This window comes from Coffea arabica, chromosome 8e (assembly GCF_036785885.1).
Source record: "Coffea arabica cultivar ET-39 chromosome 8e, Coffea Arabica ET-39 HiFi, whole genome shotgun sequence".
Lineage (NCBI taxonomy): Eukaryota > Viridiplantae > Streptophyta > Magnoliopsida > Gentianales > Rubiaceae > Coffea > Coffea arabica.
In genome coordinates, this window is record NC_092324.1 from 637444 (window position 1) to 661411 (window position 23968).

General features: G+C 36.7%; 4 protein-coding genes across 8 annotated transcripts; 2 read left to right on the forward strand and 2 right to left on the reverse strand.

Moving 5' to 3' along the window:
• The first annotated feature begins 2101 nt into the window (after positions 1 to 2101).
• LOC113703611 (probable sugar phosphate/phosphate translocator At2g25520) lies at positions 2102 to 3653 on the forward strand. Its single transcript, XM_027225039.2, has one exon. It carries the CDS (start codon positions 2270 to 2272, stop codon positions 3329 to 3331), a length of 1062 nt encoding a protein of 353 aa, XP_027080840.1. The 5' UTR covers positions 2102 to 2269; the 3' UTR covers positions 3332 to 3653.
• Positions 3654 to 7816: 4163 nt separating this feature from the next.
• Positions 7817 to 11386, reverse strand: LOC113703686 (pentatricopeptide repeat-containing protein At4g21065). 3 transcript variants are annotated; one of them, XM_027225133.2, is made up of 2 exons: positions 9460 to 11386; positions 7817 to 8940 (listed from the first exon to the last, which is right to left on the reverse strand). In XM_027225133.2, exon 1 carries the CDS (start codon positions 11384 to 11386, stop codon positions 9560 to 9562), a length of 1827 nt encoding a protein of 608 aa, XP_027080934.1. In that variant the 3' UTR covers positions 7817 to 8940; positions 9460 to 9559. The 3 variants fall into 3 exon arrangements, with proteins under 3 accessions (XP_027080934.1, XP_027080933.1, XP_027080932.1); XM_027225132.2 differs by having other exon boundaries at positions 9363 to 11386; XM_027225131.2 differs by having other exon boundaries at positions 9177 to 11386.
• A 273-nt stretch (positions 11387 to 11659) lies between these two features.
• Positions 11660 to 22174, forward strand: LOC113703685 (uncharacterized). Of its 3 annotated transcripts, none has more exons than XM_072061449.1 (15): positions 11660 to 11800; positions 13371 to 13494; positions 13944 to 14080; positions 14159 to 14298; positions 14519 to 14664; positions 14911 to 14990; positions 16044 to 16301; positions 16842 to 16952; positions 17115 to 17237; positions 17797 to 17918; positions 17997 to 18066; positions 18871 to 18963; positions 19776 to 19903; positions 21183 to 21324; positions 21893 to 22174. In XM_072061449.1, exons 3-15 carry the CDS (start codon positions 14045 to 14047, stop codon positions 22037 to 22039), a joined length of 1596 nt encoding a protein of 531 aa, XP_071917550.1. In that variant the 5' UTR covers positions 11660 to 11800; positions 13371 to 13494; positions 13944 to 14044; the 3' UTR covers positions 22040 to 22174. The 3 variants fall into 3 exon arrangements, 2 of the variants coding, with proteins under 2 accessions (XP_071917550.1, XP_027080929.2); XR_003451509.2 differs by lacking the exon at positions 13371 to 13494 and adding an exon at positions 20300 to 20334 and having other exon boundaries at positions 11665 to 11800; positions 21893 to 22000; XM_027225128.2 differs by lacking the exon at positions 13371 to 13494 and having other exon boundaries at positions 11665 to 11800.
• On the reverse strand, positions 22006 to 23056 carry LOC113703360 (EG45-like domain containing protein). The gene is made up of 3 exons (XM_027224702.2): positions 22798 to 23056; positions 22373 to 22658; positions 22006 to 22279 (listed from the first exon to the last, which is right to left on the reverse strand). Exons 1-3 carry the CDS (start codon positions 22907 to 22909, stop codon positions 22273 to 22275), a joined length of 405 nt encoding a protein of 134 aa, XP_027080503.1. The 5' UTR covers positions 22910 to 23056; the 3' UTR covers positions 22006 to 22272.
• Between the last annotated feature and the right edge of the window lie 912 nt (positions 23057 to 23968).

A 23968-nucleotide genomic window follows, 5' to 3' on the forward strand; every position in this document is an offset into this window, starting at 1 on the left:
TGTCCGTTTTTTCAAAAATAAGTTTTTTTTTTTAAATATAATGCTACAGTAATATATAATAACTCAAAAAACATCTCATCTATACAATATATCAATTATTTCAAAAAAAATTTATAGTCTATAAAAATTTTTCATATACACTGCTACAGTATTTTTTTTCAAAAAACAGCTAATTCAAACGGAGCACTGTAAATGAATTATTTGATAAGTGTTTTGTACCAATCAAATTTTGGACTTGAGTATGGGATAAGATTTGTTGAAAGGCACCCTGAATTTTTTTTTTTTTTTTGGTTTCTTGATGACTAGAAAATTACAACCAAAAGGACTAGTACTAGTTTTTAGTCTTGAAGCAATGAGGCATCCATACCTAATCCGGTGGGTTTGCATCAACAAGGATTGCTAAGATAAACTTAACTAATACTTACAAGACAACTGGTCCCTTGCTTTGAATTTGTAACAAGCTAATTTGTCTTGACCTTATAAATAGTGGGGAAGCATTTATTTGGAAGTCTCTTTAGTATACAATTTGCATAAAATTCTTCTCTTGAATAGTGTGACTTTGTCAACTATTCTAGTACACTACTCTTTTTTTTTTCTTTTTTTTTTTGTGTCCTGCTGAAGCCAGAGCATTTTATAATAATATGCTGCATCTTTTTAGGATTAGTGAATTATTATTGTTTGGTGTACCAATCCAATCCAAGGTGTCTTTTTCAGCTATCCAGTCGTGAGTTGTGAACCATTTTGGCATTTTATCAAAAGCAATAAGTCAGGGAAGGCAGAGAAAATTAGTGCAGAAATAATATAATGCATCAAGTAGTAGTGTGTGTGTGTGTGTGTATATATATGCATCAAGTAGTAGTGTGTGTGTGTGTGTATATATGCTCCGTTATACTATCAATTTAAAGGATAAAAGATCAACGTTTGAGTCATTCCATGTTGTTATTGGATTAATTGCAAAATGAACCCTTAAATTAGTACTTACTTTCATTTTTTCCATACAACTATTGGATTTTTCAATTTAGTACCTTATACTATCAACTTGTGGAAGATTGTTCGAATTATTTGAAAATCAATGAATTTTTCTAACTATTTTTTGAACAAAGAGATAATTTGCATTTCGTCTACTAAAGTGCTCTTGTTCATTTAAGAGTACTAGAATCTTTTCATTTTAAATGAAAATTTTATAAGATTTTTTTAATTTATCTTATTAAAGTGTTGCAAATTGATAGCATAAAGTATTTACATTATGCAATTGATTGTTTGGGTTAATTACTAATCGATTATTGTTCAAGGGTACAAAATTGAAACTGTTAAATGTCGAAGAAGCAATCTAAATTCTGAACCCACACAAATTTTTCAATCTTTAATCTTTGAGAGCATAATCTATAATTTTATTTAATGTACTATATGGTTATGTTCCTTATAATTAATTTGATTTGAGATTTAATTATTGGTCAATCAATATTTTGATATTATTACATTTTAAAACAATAAGAGATGTAGGACATAGTATAGAAATGCTTAATTAAGGCTCCGTTTAGGATTGCGATGCGTTTATAGAAAAAGAGCTTTTAAGTACTTTTAAAGTATTTGATAACTAATTTCTTGTAATTTAAGTAGCTCAGTTTTTGACAATTTAAAAACATTTATGTTAGAAGTGCATATTTATAAGTTACCGCAATCCCATATGGGACTTAAAGCATAAACATAATGTTAGCTTATATTTTGGCCTTTATTCCATTTAACTCAAAGTAAAAAAAGAATGGTCAAAATCCATGTGTCAAAGTTGCATAAATGATTTATAAACAAAATTAGTTTTTATTGTTTGGTAACTTCTTAAATGCTTTCCTCTCCACTAAAATTCTTTAAATTTATAATACGTAAAAAAGTTTCAAAACTTTGTGGTAACATAACTACATTCCATCACCAAAATTTGCCCAAAAAAATCGTAAAAAATGGAGAAGAAAATTTATTTTTCACGGATTAACAAAAAAAAAACTACTAGATAAGTGGGAAAGGATCTCATCACTTGATAAATCCCCCCCTAGTCCATATGTTCCCCAATCACTCCCTAGATTTTCTACTCCCGCAGCCGCAGCCCGCAGGACCACAGCTTCCCCCTTTCTTGAAATATATATACCCCAATCCCTCTCTTCCCCTCTCAACTTTGTATTTCTCCCCAGTGCACTGCCAAAAACCCCACCAACCCCTTTCCCCTTCGCCCTCCCACAACCCCACCACCACCTGCTTCATCACCGCCACCACCGCAATGGGGAAAGGCTCAGCCTTGTCAGATGGGTTGGTGAAGAAAATCATCCTCTCCTACACTTATGTAGCCATCTGGATCTTCCTTTCCTTCACTGTAATCGTCTACAACAAATACATCCTTGACAGAAAGCTCTACAATTGGCCATTTCCCATCTCCCTAACCATGATCCATATGGCCTTCTGTTCATCCTTAGCATTTTTGCTCGTCCGAGTCCTTAAACTAGTCGAGCCTGTGGCCTTGTCTCGCCAGCTTTACCTCAGTTCAGTGGTCCCAATTGGAGCCCTTTATGCCCTTTCCCTCTGGCTCTCAAACTCTGCTTATATTTACTTATCGGTCTCCTTCATTCAGATGTTGAAAGCTTTAATGCCTGTGGCTGTCTACTCTATTGGGATTCTCTTAAAGAAAGATACTTATAAGGGCAACACTATGCTTAACATGGTTGCTATTTCGTTTGGGGTTGCTATTGCTGCTTATGGTGAAGCAAAGTACGATTCTTGGGGGGTTTTGCTTCAGTTGGGTGCTGTTGCTTTTGAGGCTACTAGGTTGGTTTTGATCCAGATCTTGTTGACTTCTAAGGGAATCAATTTGAATCCCATTACTTCTCTGTATTATGTGGCTCCAAGTTGCCTCTTTTTCTTGTTCATTCCTTGGATTTTTGTGGAATACCCTGTTTTGAGGGAGAATTCCAGTTTCCATTTTGATTTCGTGGTGTTTGGGACTAATTCGATTTGTGCATTTGCTCTGAACTTGGCTGTTTTCTTGCTTGTGGGAAAGACTTCTGCTTTGACCATGAATGTGGCTGGGGTGGTAAAAGATTGGCTTTTGATCGCGTTTTCCTGGTCGGTGATTAAGGATACTGTGACCCCTATGAACTTGATCGGGTATGGATTGGCGTTTTTGGGTGTTGGATATTATAATCATTCGAAATTGCAGGCGCTGAAGGCAAAAGAGGCGCAAAAGAAGTCGCAGCAGGCTGATGAGGAGAGTGGAAAGCTATTGGGAGAGACAGAAGGGAAAGATGGGGTTGAGGGAATTGGCAAGAAGGGTGACACTCAGGCCTGATTTGTCGGTGGAAGATTGAGTTTGTGGAAGAAAGATGGGGACATTGACTAATAATGTACGAAGAAGATGAAGAAAAAATCAGGGTCCCTCCCTCAGAGTGCGTTCTTCTTGCTCATTTGATGGGTCTGGACTTAGTAGGAAACGTTGACAGGATGATTTGTTAGTTGTTACTTGTGCTTTATTTAGTGTTTGTTTCTTTCGGAAATGGGATTTGAGATTCGTCATTTCTCAGTTATACGGCCAGTTAATGTATCCTAGTGGAGTAAGATTCCATAAAACCTCAATTTATCTTCTTTATTCTGATACGTAATTTCATTTTTTCCCTCCTCTGTTCTGCATGTAGGTCTAAACTTATTAGTGTATATGAAAATCAGGATGCTATGGTATAACTAATGCAGATCTGGTCATTATGATTTGACACTGTTGTTTATGTTTGCTTGTCTGATGAAGCGAATGTTTGTTTGAATTTGTGGATCTCATCGCAATCATCAGGAAGCGGAGCTATAAATATGGGAACCATTGCGCCAAAAGGATTTGAAAACTCAAGTTTTGGAATTGGAAGCCATAATAATCATTACTGACTTAGGCACATTTTGGGACAAGGACCTTGTGTTTTTGTTGCATGGATGGGACTTTGTTGAAATTTGCAGTATATAGTAGTTGCGTTATTGGGGTAAACGTTTTTAGTGGTAGGATTGTTCTTTAGAATGGTGTGATGTCTTGTATTCTGATGCTTGACGAAACTCTCTATTTGTTAAAAGTTCATTGTGTCAAACTGGCAACATGATGGGATCAAGAGAAATTTTCATTTAAGATGCAACAGGAATAGGTTTAGCAGGAGAAGAAAGAAAACTGGAAGGAGGAATTAATGATTACACACAAGCTTCTTTCTGAAGGTCCAAATAGGATACCATTGCAATCACTATCAAGCATTAAAGTGGTTGTATCAATATCACTGGCAATATTGTAGTTGAAACTTGATTACTACTATTTTTAGATGCCAAAAGGTTGGAGAAGAAAATTGGCAAGTGAAAAAATGCATTCCATGGTAAATTCGCAATTTGGCAGAATATTTTTGCCTCTCAACCCTGCATAACGTGGGGTTAATTTCGAAGATAAAGCTTGGCTTCTGCAGCAGTTACTTTTCTTGGAACCTTAATCTAACTCGGAGCTTATGGTGGTGGTATTTGGTTCAAAGCACCAAGAAAATTGTTATCAAGGTAACTTGATGCAGAGAGTAGTATTGTTGGAACTCTTGATTGAATTTGGTATTCCAGTACTTTGAATGTGATCAAAGATATAAAAGTTAACGAGTTTTAGGGGAAAGGAGAAGGCCGGGCATGTGAAGAAATGCAGCTAATTTATGGGATCACAAGAAATCAGCGGTAGAATGAATATCAGACAAAACATGTGTTGCTGAGTGAGGGATGGTGATTGCCATACTGATCTAATTTTAGTAATATCTGCATCAAGTCATGCTTCGTTGTTACTGAAAAAAATCTTGAAGATTTTCATTATTTCTGCGGCATTTAGCTCGTACTATTGTGACCTATCGGATACAGGTGAAACGTTTTACCGACTAACATTTTACCGACTAGATTGACCATGTTGCGCTTCATTGCCATACTTTTAGGGGGTTGAACACCCAAAAATGCGGTGCTGCATCTGTATTGAAGAGGGAACTCTGAGGCCAAGACATGCAATCCAGTGCACTAAGAAATTATTCCATTCCCGCACTCGGTGTCATCTATAGCTGTAAAGAGTATGCCTAAAATAGGCCGTCATACTTTAAAGAAATGCTGACTCTAGGAGCTTACGGAAATCTTCAAACCCTTCTCCTTCCTTACGTCTCAATTGAATCCTCTGTGGACTTCTTCCTCCCGGTCCCGGGTGCTAATAATCTTCTCAATTTAAACTCCCTCCTTTGTGGACTTCTTCTCAAATGGGGTTTGGATTGTAAAAAATTACACTTTATTTACACTGATTGATATGCATCATCAACACATTTTCTAATTACTTTTTTATCTCACATACATCATATCAAAAAAATGCTACAGTACTTTTTTCATAAAATTATCTCAAATAATTTACAATCCAAACACACTTAATTCGACGAACTTTCACCCATGGGCAGGGAGCTCCTCTATGCTAAACTCATATCCCGTACAAATGTTAATATGTTGATATTGATTAATTAAGTCATTAATGTACCAATTACCAAAGCTATGAATTGTAAATGGAAGGGTGTCTAACTTGTTTGGGTTGTAGTTTTCACGGAAAAATTTTTATGGTGGGGTGTCTAACTTGTTTGGATTGTAGTTTCCATAAATATATTTTTATATTTTTCATAAACACATTTTTTAATCACATTTTTATCTCATATATATCAAATTGCTATAGTATTTTTTTTTTAATAAAAAATTCTGTCATTATTGTACTTTTAAGGTGGTTTGAATGCAATGTGTAAGTGGTCATTAGGGCCGTTAGGGCTGCCATGTTCCACTAATCTAAATTGGATGGTTATTATGGTGCCAACTTTTGCCAAACAATTTTTATTTTATTGGTAGAATTTTATGTCCTCATGGTTATGAAGTCAATTCCATTAAGTTGCATGTTTCTTGAATTAGAGTATATATATATATATATATATATATATTATGAATCACATGTATCTACATCTGTTTTACGATCTATAATTAATTTTGTTCGAACTAATTGGACCGTATACAGAAGAATTTCTCTCAACATTATTTTATCCATTTTCATGAATTTTAAACCCAATATCTCATGATTAAAAGGTGCAAGTCCCTTCGCCAGCACCAACATCCATTGATAGTTTAAGCTCTCTATGTGCCATGATGGCTAAATAGGGCCTTGTGGCTGGAACTGGGTGTCATATCATGCAAGCGGACGGAAATGCTTCCTTTATCTCCGGGCCCCTGTGTTTGATTGCCAAAATGCAGCTATTTAATTCTAGTGGGCAATACTTAAAATGTGGTGCTTGTCCTCACCTAGGGATGGCAATGGGTGCCGCGGGCACCCACCCCGTGGGGGCTAATGGGGAGGGGGTTGGCACGGGAAAAAAAATTCCCCCCCCCCCCGCTCCATCCCCCGTCCGTCACCCGCTTTAAAAAAATAAATATATAATTATATATATAATAATATATAATTTAATTAGTTACAAACTTATGATAATAATATTATTAGTTATATGTATTATATAATGTCTATTAGTATATATAATATAATTGATATTATTAATTATACTAATAATTATATATGTGTACTAATATAAATTATTAATTGGTTATACTAAATTTACTAATACATTTATACTAAATCCCTAATTACACTTAATACAATAACATTTTTTTCTTAAAAAAAGCACAAGTACAATAATGAATTAGTGATTGTATTTGTGCCAAAAGTGAAAACTTGACTACTTTAGTTATTTATTTCATCATGTTGGATTGTATTCAAATAATTTTTATTTGATTGTTTTTATAAGTTTCAATTGTAAAATTACAATGAATAATAATTTGATGATGTGTTGATATTTTAGTACTTGATTATTTGCTAAAATTTAATAATAATAAAATTATATAACAAATTTTTATTAGCCCTACGGGTGCGGGGGAAACGGGGCGGGGCGGGGGGAGCGGGTGACGGGGAATGGGGCGGGGGCGGGGGGGAGTTTGTAGGCAGCGGGACGGGGGATGGGGGAGGGGTCCCCTGGCCCAACCCCGCCCCGTTGCCATCCCTATCCACACTTGCTGCAATGCAGTAATACATACAGCTATTTATTGGGACAAATTTAGGAGAGATGTAATGATGTATGATGCTAGGAGGAGTAGGGGGAGGAGGTTGGTAGATTTTCCTCTGATGCTTTAAAGGTGAAAGTGGAGCTCTGAAGTTGTCCTTTTGGTCCTTAGATTTAATTAATTCTCCACCCCTTATGGGTAAATATTTCTACAAGTGGAGGATGAATTAAATACCTGCAAGCACTGGAATTAATAGAACTCTCTTTTACTACTACCCTCTCGAGCCAGACTTAATTCTTGAATCTTAGACCTTCTTAATTCCCATAAGTTGCCACTGGGGATTTGGGACAAATCCTAAAGGCTCAAAGGCTTGGCCCTAGGATCCAAGGGATCATCTCTACTTGCACTGTTCATCTTCCCTGCCTGCTAAGCAAAGGAGGAGGAAATGTTGGACCTGTTCCTATCTACCAAAGAAAAAGAGATGAATTAATGTCACAAAAATTTTTTGTGCTATTGTCAAAACTATCTTTTTAGATAGCCATCCTGGTCCAAATTGACCTAGGAGAGTAATATTGGCATGCGGGAAAAACTTATTCTAACATTGAAATTGTGTCTATAGCAATACCATCAGCCAAGATATAAAAGTATATGGGCCATTCCTTAAATACTGTAGCACTTTTTGTGATGTGATATATGTGAGATAAAAAGATAATTGAAAAATGTGTTGACGATACAAATAACTTGCATTCCAAACACTTGTGCATGTGTGATGCAACACAAACTACACACTTGCAAAATTTTATTTAAGGTAAATATGGCTAACAGTCCGTACATTCATTAACTCTACCATTGTTGCTTCTTTCCACCAAACCGCCCTTTTCCACCATAATTGTGATTTCGTGGACTAATAATACCAGCAAGCCACTAACAAGAAGAATCCCAGAATAGACCAGTCATCGTAGTTTCCATTCCTTTTGGTGACTGCGTTATGGAGATATGTAGCTTTCATCCGTACATAAATAAATGCTTGTCCAGAACCAATGGAGAGGACGTGTGGGATCAAGATAAACACACTTAAGCGCAGAAGGGGAGTTGTTTATTGTGCTGCTCTTGCCTGTGAGAGGCGTTTCACCTCAGCTAGTGCTGCTCCAACATGCAGCCATGCTTAATTAGTAAGAGAAGTAAATCAATCCTCTGCAGACTGGCTAACCATGTTAGAGAAAATCAAGCAGTCTTTCGTACTAGTTTACTCAGTGGTTGACAATGAATAGCTCATCTAGGCATGATGCATTTTACATGATTAATCGTCACAAAGATCAAAGAATCATCTGCGTTTAAGCTAATGATGATTGGTAATAATAGTCTCGAGTACTCGCGGATGACTAACAAGTCAGGATCGAAGCGGGACTGCCTAACAGCTGCACTGCTCGCCCTGACGGCATAGCCATATGATTTCGTCACAGACAGTATTATCTCAACTGTCTCGTCCTGGCTTTGGAATACCCTGGAGAGTATCAGGATTAGAAGCATTACCTGGTTTTCCTTCCTACTTTTTTCCCATAAAAGGAACTAGCAGAGGGTCATAAAGTGCCAACCAATCAATATTGCTATTACAAAAATGATAGCAAAAGAGCCAGCAGGAATTTCAAGTTTCGCATGTATCTTCCCATTGTGATAGCTTCTACTGAGAAGGCCATCATCTGACCATCTTCCCCAGATAGGTAGCTGTTTTGATCATCATTTTTACTTCCTCTTTTGTCAAAGAGGAAAGTTCCCAAGGATTTGGATTCAAGGATGTGGACCCCTTTTTTTTTTGGGCTTCTTACCACTGCAGCCTTGTCCAAGAAACTACAGATGCAAAAAAGGTTATATTAGAATTGATGGGTATAAATTGTTACTATTTATGGGAACACAAGAAAACAGCATTTCATCATTGAAGAATAACATGGAGTTCATGGAACTTTCTTTCATAGGAATAATGTCTAGTAGGCAGACTAATAATCACAAAAGTTCTATAGAATGCAAACTAAATATCGGAATTTATCTGAGTGAGGGATTTTGAAAATTCTTGAGAGTCTTCTTACATTCTCTCACTATTTGCAGGAATTTAAGGCCTCTTCTCTTTGTAGCTGCCATGATGACTTGAAGAATGTGGACTATGGGAATTTCTGAACACTTCTTAAATTTGTACCATTTAGTTTCAAACAGAAATGTTAAGTGGCAACAAGCACACACACACAACAAATTCCATAAGCCCAGGTTTGACTTACTTCAGAACCGAAACTGCCATTAGGGTCCCCAAACTAATGAAGACTACCAAAACCAGAAATACTCAACCAGTCTCTAGTGCTATTTGATATAACGTACGTGTAGTGCTGCCATTTGCCAGCTGCTTGCTTGTGATGTACCACCACTGGACAAAGTGTAAACAGCCAAATTATGGACAAGCAAAATTCTCTCCACTGTTTCACCAGAAGTCTTTACATGAGCATAACCCATCTATGAAGTGGTGAAAACGGTTTCTGTCTCTGACCACTATTTCCCTACTGTAGATCTTGGAGATAAACTTAGTAGCAGTATGACAATCCTCACAAACACGCAAGTTTTTCACAATGCGAATAGAAGTTCCAGGAGGTGTCTTCAGAAGGGCAAATGCAATAGCCAACTTCTCACTGTGCCTGTTTAAAGCATCTTCCTTGTCTTCCTCGTCAATATCAAGTAAAACTTCAGAAGTGGTAGCAACATATCCAGCCCTTCTCATCTCCTTCCCCATTTCGTCCAACATTTCATAAATTTCTTTGTATTCATTATGAGTTTTATCTCCGGCAACAAATTCATAAATTTCATTATCCAGCTCAAACATGGTGCTACCTGGAGTTTTTCTAATTCCCTTTTTCCCCATAACCGCCCTAATTGTTGTTTTTTTCTCCCAGTTTAACGATTTTGCATAGATATTAGACAGCAAGACATAGTTGGACTCGAGCATCGGCTCCTGTTTTATGAGCTTCCTAGTCATGCTTTCACTGAGCTTGAGCTCACCATGAGCACGGCAGGCAGTGATTAGTGCTCGCAAAATGACTGGATTTGGCTCAATGGGCATACTCTCAACAAACTCCAATGCGTCTTTAACAAGTCCGGCCCTGCTTAACAGATCAACCATGCACCCATAATGTTCTATCTTGGGCACAATTCTGAATTCCTTCAACATCAAATCAAAATACTGCCTGCCCTTCTCAACTAAACCAGAATGGCTACAAGCACTGAGCAATCCTATAAAAGCAACATCGTCAGGCACTATTCCAGAACTCCTCATGTCCTCAAACAATAAAATGGCCTCCAAACCACGGCCATGCATTGCCATACCAACAATCAAAGAAGTCCACGAAACAATGTCCTTCTCAGCCATGTTCCTAAACAACTTCAAAGCCTTGTCAACATCGCCACACTTGACAAACATGTCAATCAACGCATTGCATAGCTCCACACTCTTCGGAACCTTCTCCTTGTCAATATAGGAAGACACCCACTTCCCAAGCTCAAGTGCACCCAAATCAGTACAAGCAGACAACACTGACACCATAGTAACCTCATCAGGCCTCACTCCAGCAATCTGCATTTTCCTAAACAACCCCACTGCCTCACTTGACATGCCCAACTTGGCATACCCGCCAATCATCGCACTCCACGACACTGAATCACATTTAGGCATCTCATCAAACACTTTCCGGCCGAACTCAATTCCTTCGCCACAAGAACAATACATATGAACCATGGTGTTCAAAACATGAATATCATCGCTAAAACCATATTTCACCGCAGACCCATGAACACTTTGGCCTAAACTCAACTCTCCAATGCCAGCACAGGCCTTAAGAACAAACGGGTACGTAAATTTGTTAGGAAAAATGCAATCTTTAAGCATAATTTTGTAATAAATCAGGGCATTCTGCTTTGAATCCTTTGTTTGAGCATAAGCCCTGATGACAGTGTTGAAAAGGAAGGTATCATAGAGATGGGTTTTGGCATCAAGGCCAAAAATGAAGGAGGAAGCATAATCAATGGCATTGAGGTCAGAAGACGTGGAGGCCAACCTGGTGAGGACAAGTGGGTTCGTTTGAAGGCCTAATTTCAGAATGTGAGTGTGGATTTGGGACAGTTTTGGGAAGTTGTTGCAGAGTTCCAAGAGGGCTAAGCAGTTCTGCTCTGCTGCTCTTTTCTTGCTGGCTGTTTTGGGTGGCGGTGGCAGTGTATGAAGGTAGCGGAATAGCTTGGTTTTGGAGATAAAAGACAGCATTTAGATTTGGCTGATGTCCACAATCTGTCGACCAAACCATCAGGAATTAGTGCCAACAAGAAACCTCATGTCCTAACAAGTGGCTGGTCCCAGCAATATCCACGTCACCTCAACTCTTTCTGCACTGTTTTACAGTTAGTTTCAGAGTCAGAATTGGCGCTTCATCTTTCTTCTTTCTTTTGAATGCTTCCTCTTTCTTCTTATTCTTCTTTCTACTCAATCTCCAATTCCCCATTCCAAATCAACATCTTTAATTAGCAAAAGAGATTCGAAATTAAATGAGAAAGTTGTCGTCTTTGATCTCTCTAGGGTTCGCTCATCAGACCTCAAAACACAACCCCTGTAATTGTAGTGCTGCTCGATTTTACTGCATCACCAGTGATTCTCCCCATTCTTCCATCTCCAATCGCCCTGGTCAGTTTATCATCTCCCTTTATGTATGTCTGTTATGTTGAGTAGTTGGTTGTTGAGCTTGATCATTCTTTTCTTGCAATTTTATGGAATCAGATTAATTTTTTTTCATTTACCTAGTTGGCTTGTCTATTCAGTAGAATGTGGCTTTAAGAATTCTATTTTAGGCAATTTTATGGAATCAGATTAATTTTTTTTCATTTACCTAGTTGGCTTGTCTATTCAGTAGAATGTGGCTTTAAGAATTCTATGTTAGGCAATTGACTAAGGTGGAACTAAAAATTTGAAAACAACTTTAAGGACGTGGGATTTCTTGATTATTTTTTGGCTCCTGGAAGATTTAGCATAATCTCACCAGCTATAACCTGGATGAATCAAATTACTTTTCTTTTTTAGCACGTTCTGGGAAGATATTGCGTTTTGCCAAAGAAAGTAAGAAAGTTGTAAAATTCTTTACCAAATGTGAAACAAGCTATGGATTGAATGCTTTTTAACGCAGTAATCTTCTTTTCAATCTGATCAGTGGTAAATTGCTGCTAGGAGTAGTAAAATTGGGAACCAATTCTAAGGATTTGTATTGACTATTTTAGCATTGAAAATTGCGACAAAGCCTGAAAGTTTTGAACTTGTTCTCAAAAGATAAAGATAATTCTGTTTTATGTTCAACTTATTGATTTGTCTTTTTCACTACAGAAATGTCCAAACTTATTGACACACTAACTTAAGCCACTGCTCAGTTCTTTTCATATTTCGCATGTCAAAATTTGATTATAGTTTAAAAAGTCTGAAAATTATATAATGAGTCGCAATTTCATGAGCACTAAACCATTATACAGAAAGCATAACCTCGTGGCTTCATTGAAAAAAATCGCAAGTTTTCTTCTCTATCATTCTTCCTTCCTTTTCACTTTATTGCCCTCTCTTTGTTAGATATATCCCATTCATGAATTAAAGCCAATGTCATACTGTGTGAGTGAGAAATAAGAGCAACTGAAAACTGGACAAAAAGCAGGTCATGTGAGGTTTTTCTCTCATGGATATGGCTGCTCAAAGGATGGCTAGCTAGAGATCTACCATGTGGTCTTACTAGTTAAACCATTCTGCCAAGATTTCCTTTTATATGCTTGACTCCCTGGACAGAGAAATGCTCCAATCTTAACTTGTTAATCTGTGATCTTGGAGAATGCTTCTATGAAGCTTTTATATTGTTCTTTCTGATGCTTGACAAACAGTTTAATATTCTGAATGGAGACCGTTTAGCTTTGGTTGATTATTGAGTGAAGATTATTGAGTGAAGACTGCTTTAGTTGATTAGTGTTTCTCTAGGGAATCCAAGCTCTCAATCTCACAATGTATCTTGTTTTGCTGGGAACTACATTTTACATGGGTTAGGGTCTATATGCATTAATATATGGATATTGTACTTTGTAATGGAAAATTACGTCAACCTACTGAGGGCTTTATCTGTATATCCTATTAATTTTTTGTCCCACATGTTTGGCCTATTACAATGATATACCTTCCACGCATGAGGAGGGAGAGTATTATTTAATTCCTCTACTCACATGTTCAGCTTTTGCTGGTGGTTCTCCAATGGATTGTTGGTTATGAAGATCTAGATGTGTTACAACTTGATCCTGCAATAGAGAACACTAAAATCACTGGACAAATTGCTCCCCATTTTTGGCAGCATTCAGGTTCTTTACTAGATTTTCTAAACTGTAAAATTGTCTGTTTCTTAGGTGATTTACCTAATATATCATAAGAGGAGAAAGTAAGATAGAGTTCATACTCAAAGTTGGCACCCAGAAAGCTACCGGATCAATTATTTTTTCCCCTGCCTCTTGCTCTGATTATATGCTGAGAGATTGTGCATTATCTTGTTGTATACTTGTGTCTGCACAATGCTCAAAACTTCAGAATATATTTACCGACAAAAAGTATATATTTAGTGTTGCTTCCATATTTTCTTACAAGAATGCTTAGAGATACTGAATGCAGTGATACAGTATATTTTTGGTCCCTTTGGAGCATAATTTTGTTAGGTGCAAGACATTGGTTTTACTAGATTATCTGTGCCTTTGCATTTATTTTCCAAGTTGTTTAGCTGTGAACTCAAATTATCTTTTCAATGGATCTCCTGCAGGGCCACTTGCACAGTATAGGAGTCTTGTTAAGCAAGGGAAGCTGCAGCATGATCCTTACCAGGAAGAGGTTGCTTTTAAACTGGAAAATCTGCTTGGGAGAATGGAGCAATATGAGAAAGATATGGAGGAGTACCATGTAGGCCACTACAGTTTATAGTGGTTAAATAATACTGAAACGCTGTTCCTGGCCTTATGTTATTCCTCATATTCATAGGAAAAGCTTACCAAATGGGAGGAGAAGAGGGAAAATGAACGGCGCAGGCTTTTGATGCAGGAAGCTGAGACCAAACAAGAGGGGGGTGGTATGACATCAATAAGCAAGCAGCGAAATCTTTTCCAAAGATGGATGTCCCGGTAAGGCTATCAATTTTCCCTTGATTTTGTAGCAATACTGAAACTGGATATTTCAATGAATTATACGTTGGTTCACAAAAATCTGAATAGGATTTCCTGTCATTGAACCAGTTGCGAATTCCGTAAAGTTCAGCATGAGGTCCAATTCCTGTATTTTGCTCCCTTCATCAGTCAAAAGAAATATATTTTTTCCCTGCTAGTGATATTTGTCTTCATTCAGGACGAAACATGAAATTGTAGAGCCAGGAGTAGGGAAATGGGTCTCATATCTTAATCGAGAGAAGAAATTAGATTCACTGGTTGGTCGTCGTCCCACTGCTCCTCCAGCCCCCAGAGGATTGTATCTTTATGGGAACGTTGGAAGTGGTTCGTTCCTGCATCTTGATTATCTGCACTTCCTTGCCAATGCACATTTCTGCACTTAAGATTTCTAGTATTTTACTACATTAAGGCACTAAAAGGATTCAATGATTTCACTTATCTTTTATAAAGTAGACATGCAATCTAACATGAATAGCATGTTAATACACAGCATCTCTCTCTATTAATATTATTCTGGTTGTGGTTTTACTTTTTCACATACCAATTTGAAGAAATTTTTGCATCATTTAGGCAAGACAATGCTTATGGATATGTTTTATGGTGCGACTGAAGGAATTGTAAAACACCGAAGAAGATTTCACTTTCATGAGGTGACTGCATACTGGTGCACAGTGTGGTGTAATTTCACTATGCCATCTTTTGAATTTTATTATGTGAATTATTTTCCTAAGCAGCTGTTATGCAATTCTACTTGGAAAATTTAAGTTACAAGTTCTTATTACTTTCTGTTCATTTGCCAGTCTCCACTTTGCTAGCTTTTATTTGGTTCATCATATCTTGTTTCTTCTTGGTTTCTCCTTGTCAATGTTGGATGGGCATATGTAAGCCCTGCTATATCTTCTTTGACTTCTGGCATGTCTTTCTCTTGACTGTAAGGCATTTGGTGAGAGAACCCTAGGCATTCCATAAGATGATAAACCACAAACAAAAGACTTGTAGAGTTTAAGGCAAATGAGATTAAAATGGAGCATATATTGCATTTATTCTAATTATAGCTTCTTTTTGCTTGATGCTTCATATCAAAGGTATAACAAACTCTCATGGATTCTATATTGAAAGTTCTGTAGTAGGTCTAGTCGTTGCTCTATCCTTGTTTTTCTTGGTAAGAAGCTTAAAGCTGATTGATGGACGTAAACAAGACTTTCTGGGTAGGTAGTGCAAGAAGGCAGCAGTTAAAAAGTTGATAACTACTTCTGTAAAAGCAGAAGAAGAATGAATCAAACTTTCAGAATTAGCACATCATGAAGTTGGTACAGGAGGATAGAATCACAGAACTAATAGGGAAATATTTAACGTGCCACAGTAGTCAGTGACACCATATTTGCTTTACCTATAATGTTTCTTTACAAACCCATCATGTGTAGATATCAACATTAACAGATGGAGGAGTAGGTTTTATATTAAGACCACTCTGTACCAACTAATGCTTTGGCAAATCAAAAGTACTCACTCCTCATCTGGCTTGAGGAATGTTGACCAACAGGAAGCATGCAGAACACAAATAAAGACACACACACACACACACATACACAATATAAGTTGGTTCGGGCTTAACTTGCTTCAAACCTTAATTTTTGCAGATTTTCATTTTTGTTTCCATAATTATTTTTTTATTGCTCTTTAAAAATGTCTTTTCTCAACAGGCTATGCTGTTAATAAATGAGCACATGCATAAGATATGGAAGGATCAAGTTAAGAATAAAAGTTTGCAGTCAAGTATTTCTAGTTGGATTACTAATCTTCCTTTTGATACAAAAATTAAAGAGTGGTTAGCTGCAGAAGAAAGATATAAGCAAGAGGTGCAGATGAAAAACATCCTTCCTGCTGTAGCTGATAAGTTTCTCACTGAAGCCCATGGAAATCATGCAGGAGCTAGCCTTCTGTGCTTTGATGAAATACAGGTCTGATGATGTAATGTTTCATCGATTTACTTTAGTGGTTCTTCAAGAATTATCTACATCCTTACCTACAGATATCTGTTACTGTCTTCTCTATACATCCTTTTTTTTGTTAGTTATCTGAGCAAGAATATTAGGTTCAACTGATGTTTGTTACTATAAGTGGGAAGACAGAATATTCAAGTTAGTCATCTACTGTAATAAAATGTTTGTGTTCTACCCTTGTAGAATTGCTAAGTACAAACATGAATAACAGACCCTGTTAAAGAAATCTAATTTGCAACATGACTAAGTGTTATGTTATTGTACTACTACATCTAACGTGATTCATTTTGTAGATCAGTTTACTGCTACTTGAACTGGATATTGGAATTATATTATGAAGCGGGTTTTGTTTTACCTTATATTATTTTCTGCAAATGAGTGGGGCATAATTTTTCTTTGAATGATTAAGTTATATTCTTTATTTCATGCAAATTTCTGAGTTGGATTGAAATTTTGGAGACGGAATCTTTAAATTTAATATCTTACTTGCTCTTGCAGACAGTTGATGTTTTTGCAATCGTAGCATTATCTGGAATTCTAAGTAGATTGTTAAGCAATGGAACAATTCTTGTTGCCACCAGTAATCGTGCACCGAGAGACCTGAATCAGGTGTCTTTATACTAAATCTTCCTAATACAAACTGCATAAATTTATGTTTTTATGCTTCCTTTGGTGTTCTATCCAGGACTCTGTGACATGCTATGCATGGGACTTTGAACATATATTGCACCCCATATAAAATGTTCCTGCAACTTCTCTCCTTCCTTTCAGGATGGTATGCAAAAGGAAATCTTCCAAAAGCTTGTAGTAAAATTGGATGAACAATGTGATAACTGTCTAATAGGAAGTGAAATTGACTATCGCCGTCTGACAGCAAAAAGATCTATTGATCAGGTGAGCATGAAGGCAAATCAATTATCTTTTCCATGTGTTTCTGTTTTTATGACTTTTAGTTGTGAAAGATGTGATGGACACATCCTTTATTACCATACATGCAGATGTACGAGTATTGTACAGAACCTTAATGATTGACAAAGAGAGCAATAAAAAGAACAAGCTTGAAAATTTAAGCACATTTGAAGGTGTATCCTGGAGATAGCTCTGAATAATGAATGGTTTGCTAAACAAGAATGTGGTATTACATTGCAATAAGATTCAGTTTCTTTTTGTCTAAATTCTTTAATTGGTCCATTCAGCTGTAGGAATATTCACACTCGTAACATTTCTAAAGATTCTCCTGGCAAAAAGATGAACTTGAGTCTTAGTTGGTGTGGTTGAGATGTATATTTTTGTTTCTTTCTGAACTCAATTGAATTTTCTATATTCTACTTCAGTCTCATCGTCTTCATTGCTCCAATATATTGGTTATCTGTTAGTCATAGAATAAGTCCAACCTGTACTTAGATGTTGTTTTTGGGGTTAAGTGCATCTCCATTTTCCTATGTCTATTCAGGTTCATTATTTTTGGCCACTGGATAGTATCAAAACAAAGGAATTTGAGATTATGTGGGACAAGCTTACAAGACTATCTGGGGGAATAATCACTTCAAAGGCAATTCGAGTGATGTTTGGGAGGTACTCTTCAATCTATCTGCGTCCATTTTACGGATATATCTCAATCAGCTTTTGATATTACATTTTTTTCACAATCAGAACATTGGAGGTACCCCTAAGCTGTAACGGTTTGGCACGTTTCACATTTGAGTACCTATGCGGTCGACCGGTAAATTGCTTCATTTTGGGTGAAAGTATCTTTTATATTGTTGTGCTATTTAAATTAATACCATCTAAATCATTCTTTCTTCAAAATAATTTATAAGCTGAAACCTGCCTATAATGATTTAGGATTGTTTAAATGATGGTACTGTAAATAGAAAAGCTCGAAATATTTAGATTGTGGTTTAGTGTTTTTTTATAGTATCACTAATTCAAAGCTAGTCTTTCTTTTTTCTCTCTCTTTTGGCGCTCTGTTCATGCTGGAACAATTTCTATTGTGTGTATGCTGATGCATATTTAGTATCATTCATTATCTGAAAACATCCGAAAACAGAAGCAATATCTGGTAGATTTTACAACTAAAGACTGTTAAACTTGCTTTGACTCTTTCTAAGATTTGTGCCTCGTATATTTTTGCACACCTTTAAATGGAAATCCTTCCTTCCATCTTGTAATGTACTTTTGCAAACAAAAGGAAGGAAACTTGATGAAACAAATGAAAATAGCTAGGTCCATGTCTAGATCAATATTCAAAGAGTTCATACTGTCATATTATTGGATATTACTACAAAGAAAAGCACTTTGGTGGAAAAATATGAGTATTCCTTCCTAAAAAATATCTTCCAAGTCTCAGATGATTCTTACTGTTTGTGAGTGTATACTAAAGCTATCAATTCCTGTCCCTGATAGATGAACCAACCACTCAGTGACATCTGCACTGCATTTTAATTTAATTTTTTGATGCTTGACCTTGTTGCACGTCCCCCTTTACCTTCTTTTTCCTGTTTGATCCCATTAGCAATTATTGCAGGTTGGAGCCGCAGATTATATTGCTGTAGCTAAAAATTACCACACGATCTTTATCTCAGACATCCCTACTATGAGCATGCGAATTCGTGATAAGGTACCAAGGCTGCTTAAGTGAATGCTATTTCCTTCAGTACATCAGTATCAATTCCTACAGCATTTTTGTGCATGCAAGTTTTTGTGATTTACATCAGGCTTTAAATGAATAGATATGCTTCTTATCACCCATGCTGTTCACTTGACATTCTTCTTTTTCCTTCTTTCAGTTTAATGTAAGGAGAAATTGCCTATTTTTTACTTTAGTCTTTCTTTTCTTATTTTACCTATTACATCAAGGGGGAAGGGAGCTTTTGAAGGTCGAACAGGTTCCCTTAAAATGTCATCTTAAGGGAAAATCATACTTGTCTCAAGGTTTATGATAAACTTACTTCGAAACTTACCAGCTACCATTAGTAGTATACAATAAGATAAAGCTTCTAGATTCCTGATTGCTATGCGCTTAGCTTGAGTTTGAACATGTTCCATGGATCATGGTGGCTTATTCAGTCTCATGGATGGGTTTCTGAAGTATAGTTGCCCTCAGTGTATTTAGGGATCATAGTTTTCAGCATATACTAAAATATGGTGCCATTTTAGTGAAACAATTTAAGGCACCTTTTAAGGACAACAGTTTACAAGTTACCTAATAGATTGCTCTATATGCTTGCAAGGTGCTTATGCAGTTTATCAGGTTATACTGTATTTCTTGGATAAGACTGACCAATGTGTCAGCATTCTAAAGCTTCCAGTGATTATCTTATCTTTGGAAAGCTAAGACAAACTGATAGACTGACAGTCTAATAAACAGATTGATATTGCTTCTGTATGATTACCAGCTACAATTACCGATAATGGGTTTCTCGCTTCCAGGCTCGGAGATTTATAACTCTCATTGATGAACTTTACAATCACCATTGCTGCCTATACTGTTCTGCTGCTTCTTCAATAGATGACCTATTTCAAGGAACTGAAGAGGGCACACTTTTTGACTTGGAGAGGTGAGGAAATCATTTGATCATTCTTCTTTTGTGAGTTTCTTGACACATTGGTCCATGGATGACCCCCACACCCTTTGGATTTGCTTAGTTTGCTCTTTCATCTATTGACACGCACGAGTTTCATCAGAAATTATTTTACACTACCTAGCATACTTGCAACATGTCATCAATTCATTATAGATCAATGTTATATAACAAAGTATTCCCTAAAAGTATCAAAATTCTATTATGAGAAGTTTCCTAGAGCCATGGAGGGTTTTTTTTCGTTTTTTTTAATTATATCTGTTTTCTGCTTCTTTTCTCCTGAGCAGAGCCAAGTTCTTTCATTAGCTAGGGTTTTATTGTACCATTTTGACATTGTTTCTCATGATGCAAGTTTTATGTGTCAATTTTCAGTGAAAAATGTGCGCTGTGCTTTACCTCTGCTTACGGTGTGCCCTATTTTCATTTTTGTTTTTCCTATATTCTGACAGTTCAGTTTTATGTTGCCCTGTACGTCTTTATTTTTTCTTTTTATGACTTAGTGTGCTTTTCGCCTAATATCTCATAATGTAAATTAACTATGGTTCATCAAGGACAATCCTAAAGCATTAATATACATGAGAGAGAGAGAGAGAGAAAGAGAGAGAGAGAGATGATTGACTTGCTGCGATTTTAATGAATAATTGATTTTAGTAGAATAGATTGTTATGTTAGTAATACTTATGAAAGGATTCAAGGATTAAAAGACCAAATATGTTGTCCTTGTATGCAGACGTGATATTTCCCTCCAGAAAATGAATCATAACATTTTCATTAACAGAGTGATGTGATAAATTGATCAATTCAAATTTAGGCACAAATAATTGTCTCTTTTTAATGCAAAAGACATAGTTTTATATTACACATTGCTTCCCAAATGGCAATGTCATCTAAACCTGCTATTAAGAAATCTAAGGGGATGCACTAGGTTGTTAGCATGATATCAGGATTGGCAGTAAAATGGATATAGTGAATTTACTGTTTTAAAAGAGTATGGAAGTGACTTTTGGCATAGACATTACTTCTCTTTTATGTCTGATGACTGATGATCAAGTTTCTGGTCAAGTACATTCTCAGTGAGAAAAACGAATCAAATATGAATGGATAACATTCGTAAGGCCAGTCTTTGACCCGTCTAGAGTTGCTGGAAAACTTTAAAGTTTAAGCAATGTGCCATCTACATCACCTGTCTTTTAGCTTCAACTTCTGTCTTTGGTTATAAAGACTACATTGGATCATTTCTGCTCTCCTTTTCCAGCTTCCAATTTGAAACAGAGACTGAAGGTGCCAAACTGCGACGAGATGTTCTAGCAGAGGGCACAGTTAGTTCTGGTGGTACACCAACTGGAATTACTTCCATGCTATCTGGTCAAGAGGAGATGTTTGCATTTCGCCGAGCTGTAAGTCATTTTTTGCGTGATTGTCAATTTTTGCCGTCTTTTATTATGAATGTTCTACATTTTTTCTGTCAAGTCATAGGAAATGCTGTTTCTAAGTCCATAGTTTAGCATGTTAAACCATCTCATAGAAGGTTATTGCAATTTCCCTGAAGGGTTAATCGCAGTAAAACCCCATCAGGTTTAGCATGCTTTGCATGTTAGTCTTAAAGTTACTTTCTCCCACTTTACTCCTCCTACCATCAGGTTGAAAAGGGCAAAACAAGTTTGTCGTCAAAACAACTAAGACTTGTACCCCTAGCAACATTCAGATGGTGTGCCATGCTGCACCCAATAATACCTGCTTCATTAGACTAGGAGAAGAAATTGTCATGCTGCCATAATCAGATGAATCTGGTGGATTCATTAACTCAGTTCTTGACTGGTGTATTCGCCATGGCCTAAGATTTGCTATCAGGAATAATCTGTTAATATCTTTTGTTCTATCTTTGTTATCTGGTAAGTTGTGGTTGTGATTGTGGCCTCTATATACTGTACATTAGGGCATGAACTAAAAGGCTGGTACATGCAGGTTTCCCGCTTGATTGAGATGCAAACACCTTTATACCTGGAAGGTGTCCGCCATCTTCATCCGTATTTCCAGAATCAAAAGGAAAGCTTTGGTACTCTTAATGCAAAAGCAACTCAATTTCGGGAACCATCTCTTGAAATCATTTGATGTGTACATCACGTCGAAACTTTTAGTACATTTTTTGTGCTCGTTTGCCATCATTTAATAGGATATACCGATAACAAAGGGAAATGAATTTTTAAACAACATTTTGCTATCTAGTTCTGTTCCTATTTCCAAGGATACCCTTTTCCTCTTGATCTTCAGCCCGTAAAATTACACGTATATATATATATATATATATATATATATATATATATATATGGAAGTCAAATCCCTCTTCATATCCTGCAAAAGGTGTAAAGTAAAATATTAAGCAATGGAGCAACCGAAGAAAATAGTGAAGATAATAAGCTGGAGACAAGGAAGAAGTGTAAGTACTGGATGTATTCAATGTTGATTTTGGCATCAGGGTTGCGGGAGATAGCTGCAAAAGCATCACTAGACAAAACAATGGTGGAAGGGCATGGGCGTCTTGGGCAGAAATCCACCACCCTAACGTCGATGGTGGTGCCAATATCTCTGCATGGCTTGTTGTTGCCGCTCAAGCATCTTAATCTGTAGCGTCTGCCGCATGCAGCCCCGTTATCCCACAGTCCTTCACTCACCGCAACGAACAGATTTCCTGCTGGAAACTGATCATTTCTGTTTCCCCCGCACTTGGTGGCTGCACGAGTTAAATTTGGAGTAAATTTTATAATCAAATTCCATATCCTTCCTAATACGATACTCAAACAACTGAAAAAACAAAAAAGCTGCTGCTAAATAATGATATAGAAACTTCTGAGAAATCAAATGTTGCTCACGGGTATATGGAGGATTGTAAGAAGTGGCAGTGCCAATGTCTCCAAGGACTAAGTTTATTTTAGCCAGACTGAATATGCTGATCAAGACAAAATTGAAGCGTAGGAGATCCATGATTATGGCTGTGGACTTTACTTCTGCCTAGGTAGGGTAGCTTGATTCTCGACTTCGGATGTGGGGGAAATGTGCCTAATTTACCTCAAATTTATACTAGCTGTAGATCAAATCAGCCCGAGGTTTCAAACTGATCTCTAAACCGTCCCCTTTATTTTTTTATTAAAGTATTTGAATGTGGATAGCTACTAAGAAAAGTTGCCAATATCTAAGCTGCAAGCAGCACTAGTACTTTTGGTTGGGAATCAATGGCAATCGCAGTCCACGTTGACAATGGATGGTGAAATGAATTCAGCTTGTTGACGATGAGAGGAGGGGTTGAGCATATGGTTTCCTGCGTCATGCACAATCTTTCCACTTTCCCCTAGAAATGTTTTGTTTTTTACAAACATGGTACGCTATCAAACTACCATCAATCACATTGTTCATAATCAAATAGGGTTTTGGAAATTTAGCACATGTCACTAAAGAAATACAGTAGTAGGTTTCAAGAAACTTTATATATATATATATATATATATATATATATATATATATAAATCCTCAACCCACTCTTATAAAACATTTCATCAAAGGAATCACAGTCGTGTTGGTAACTTGGTTCAAAGTCGCCGTCGCAGTTGCGGTCGCAGCCCAAACTGTTCCACATCTGTCTCGACGTATCGACCGCGGTCTCAGCAAAACGCAAAATTTTGAAATATTTAATATTTTAAAAATTGTAAAAAATATGATAAACAAAAATAATTAAAAATTAGTAAAAATAATAAAAATTCAAGTTGACTTGGGATGATTCGGAGTGACTCGGGACGACTCGACCGTTTCTATCCATTTCGAAGACGTCTCGGTCGAGTTTTCGGTGATTCGGCCAAATTCTCGACAATTCATTATCTCGAAATCATCTCATCCTAGTATCGGATCGGGAAGCCCCGTTCTAGTGACGACTCGGCCGAGTCTTTGAACCATGGTTGGTACACTAACTAAGGTCTATGTTAGGAAGAGTACAATGTTCATGTTTTCTCTCGGTTACATGTTTACAACATGAAAAATAACTCAACTGTC

Coding starts and splice junctions, on each gene's coding strand:
- LOC113703360 (XM_027224702.2), bottom strand. CDS start 22,909: ATGGATCTCCTACGCTTCAATTTTGTCTTGATCAGCATATTCAGTCTG. Junction 22,659..22,797: donor TTACAATCCTCCATATACCC/GTGAGCAACATT, acceptor TAACTCGTGCAG/CCACCAAGTGCGGGGGAAAC.
- LOC113703611 (XM_027225039.2), top strand. CDS start 2,270: ATGGGGAAAGGCTCAGCCTTGTCAGATGGGTTGGTGAAGAAAATCATC.
- LOC113703686 (XM_027225133.2), bottom strand. CDS start 11,386: ATGCTGTCTTTTATCTCCAAAACCAAGCTATTCCGCTACCTTCATACA.
- LOC113703685 (XM_027225128.2), top strand. CDS start 11,665: ATGAGAAAGTTGTCGTCTTTGATCTCTCTAGGGTTCGCTCATCAGACC. Junction 14,665..14,910: donor TTATGGGAACGTTGGAAGTG/GTTCGTTCCTGC, acceptor TGCATCATTTAG/GCAAGACAATGCTTATGGAT. Junction 18,964..19,775: donor GCATGCGAATTCGTGATAAG/GTACCAAGGCTG, acceptor TCTCGCTTCCAG/GCTCGGAGATTTATAACTCT.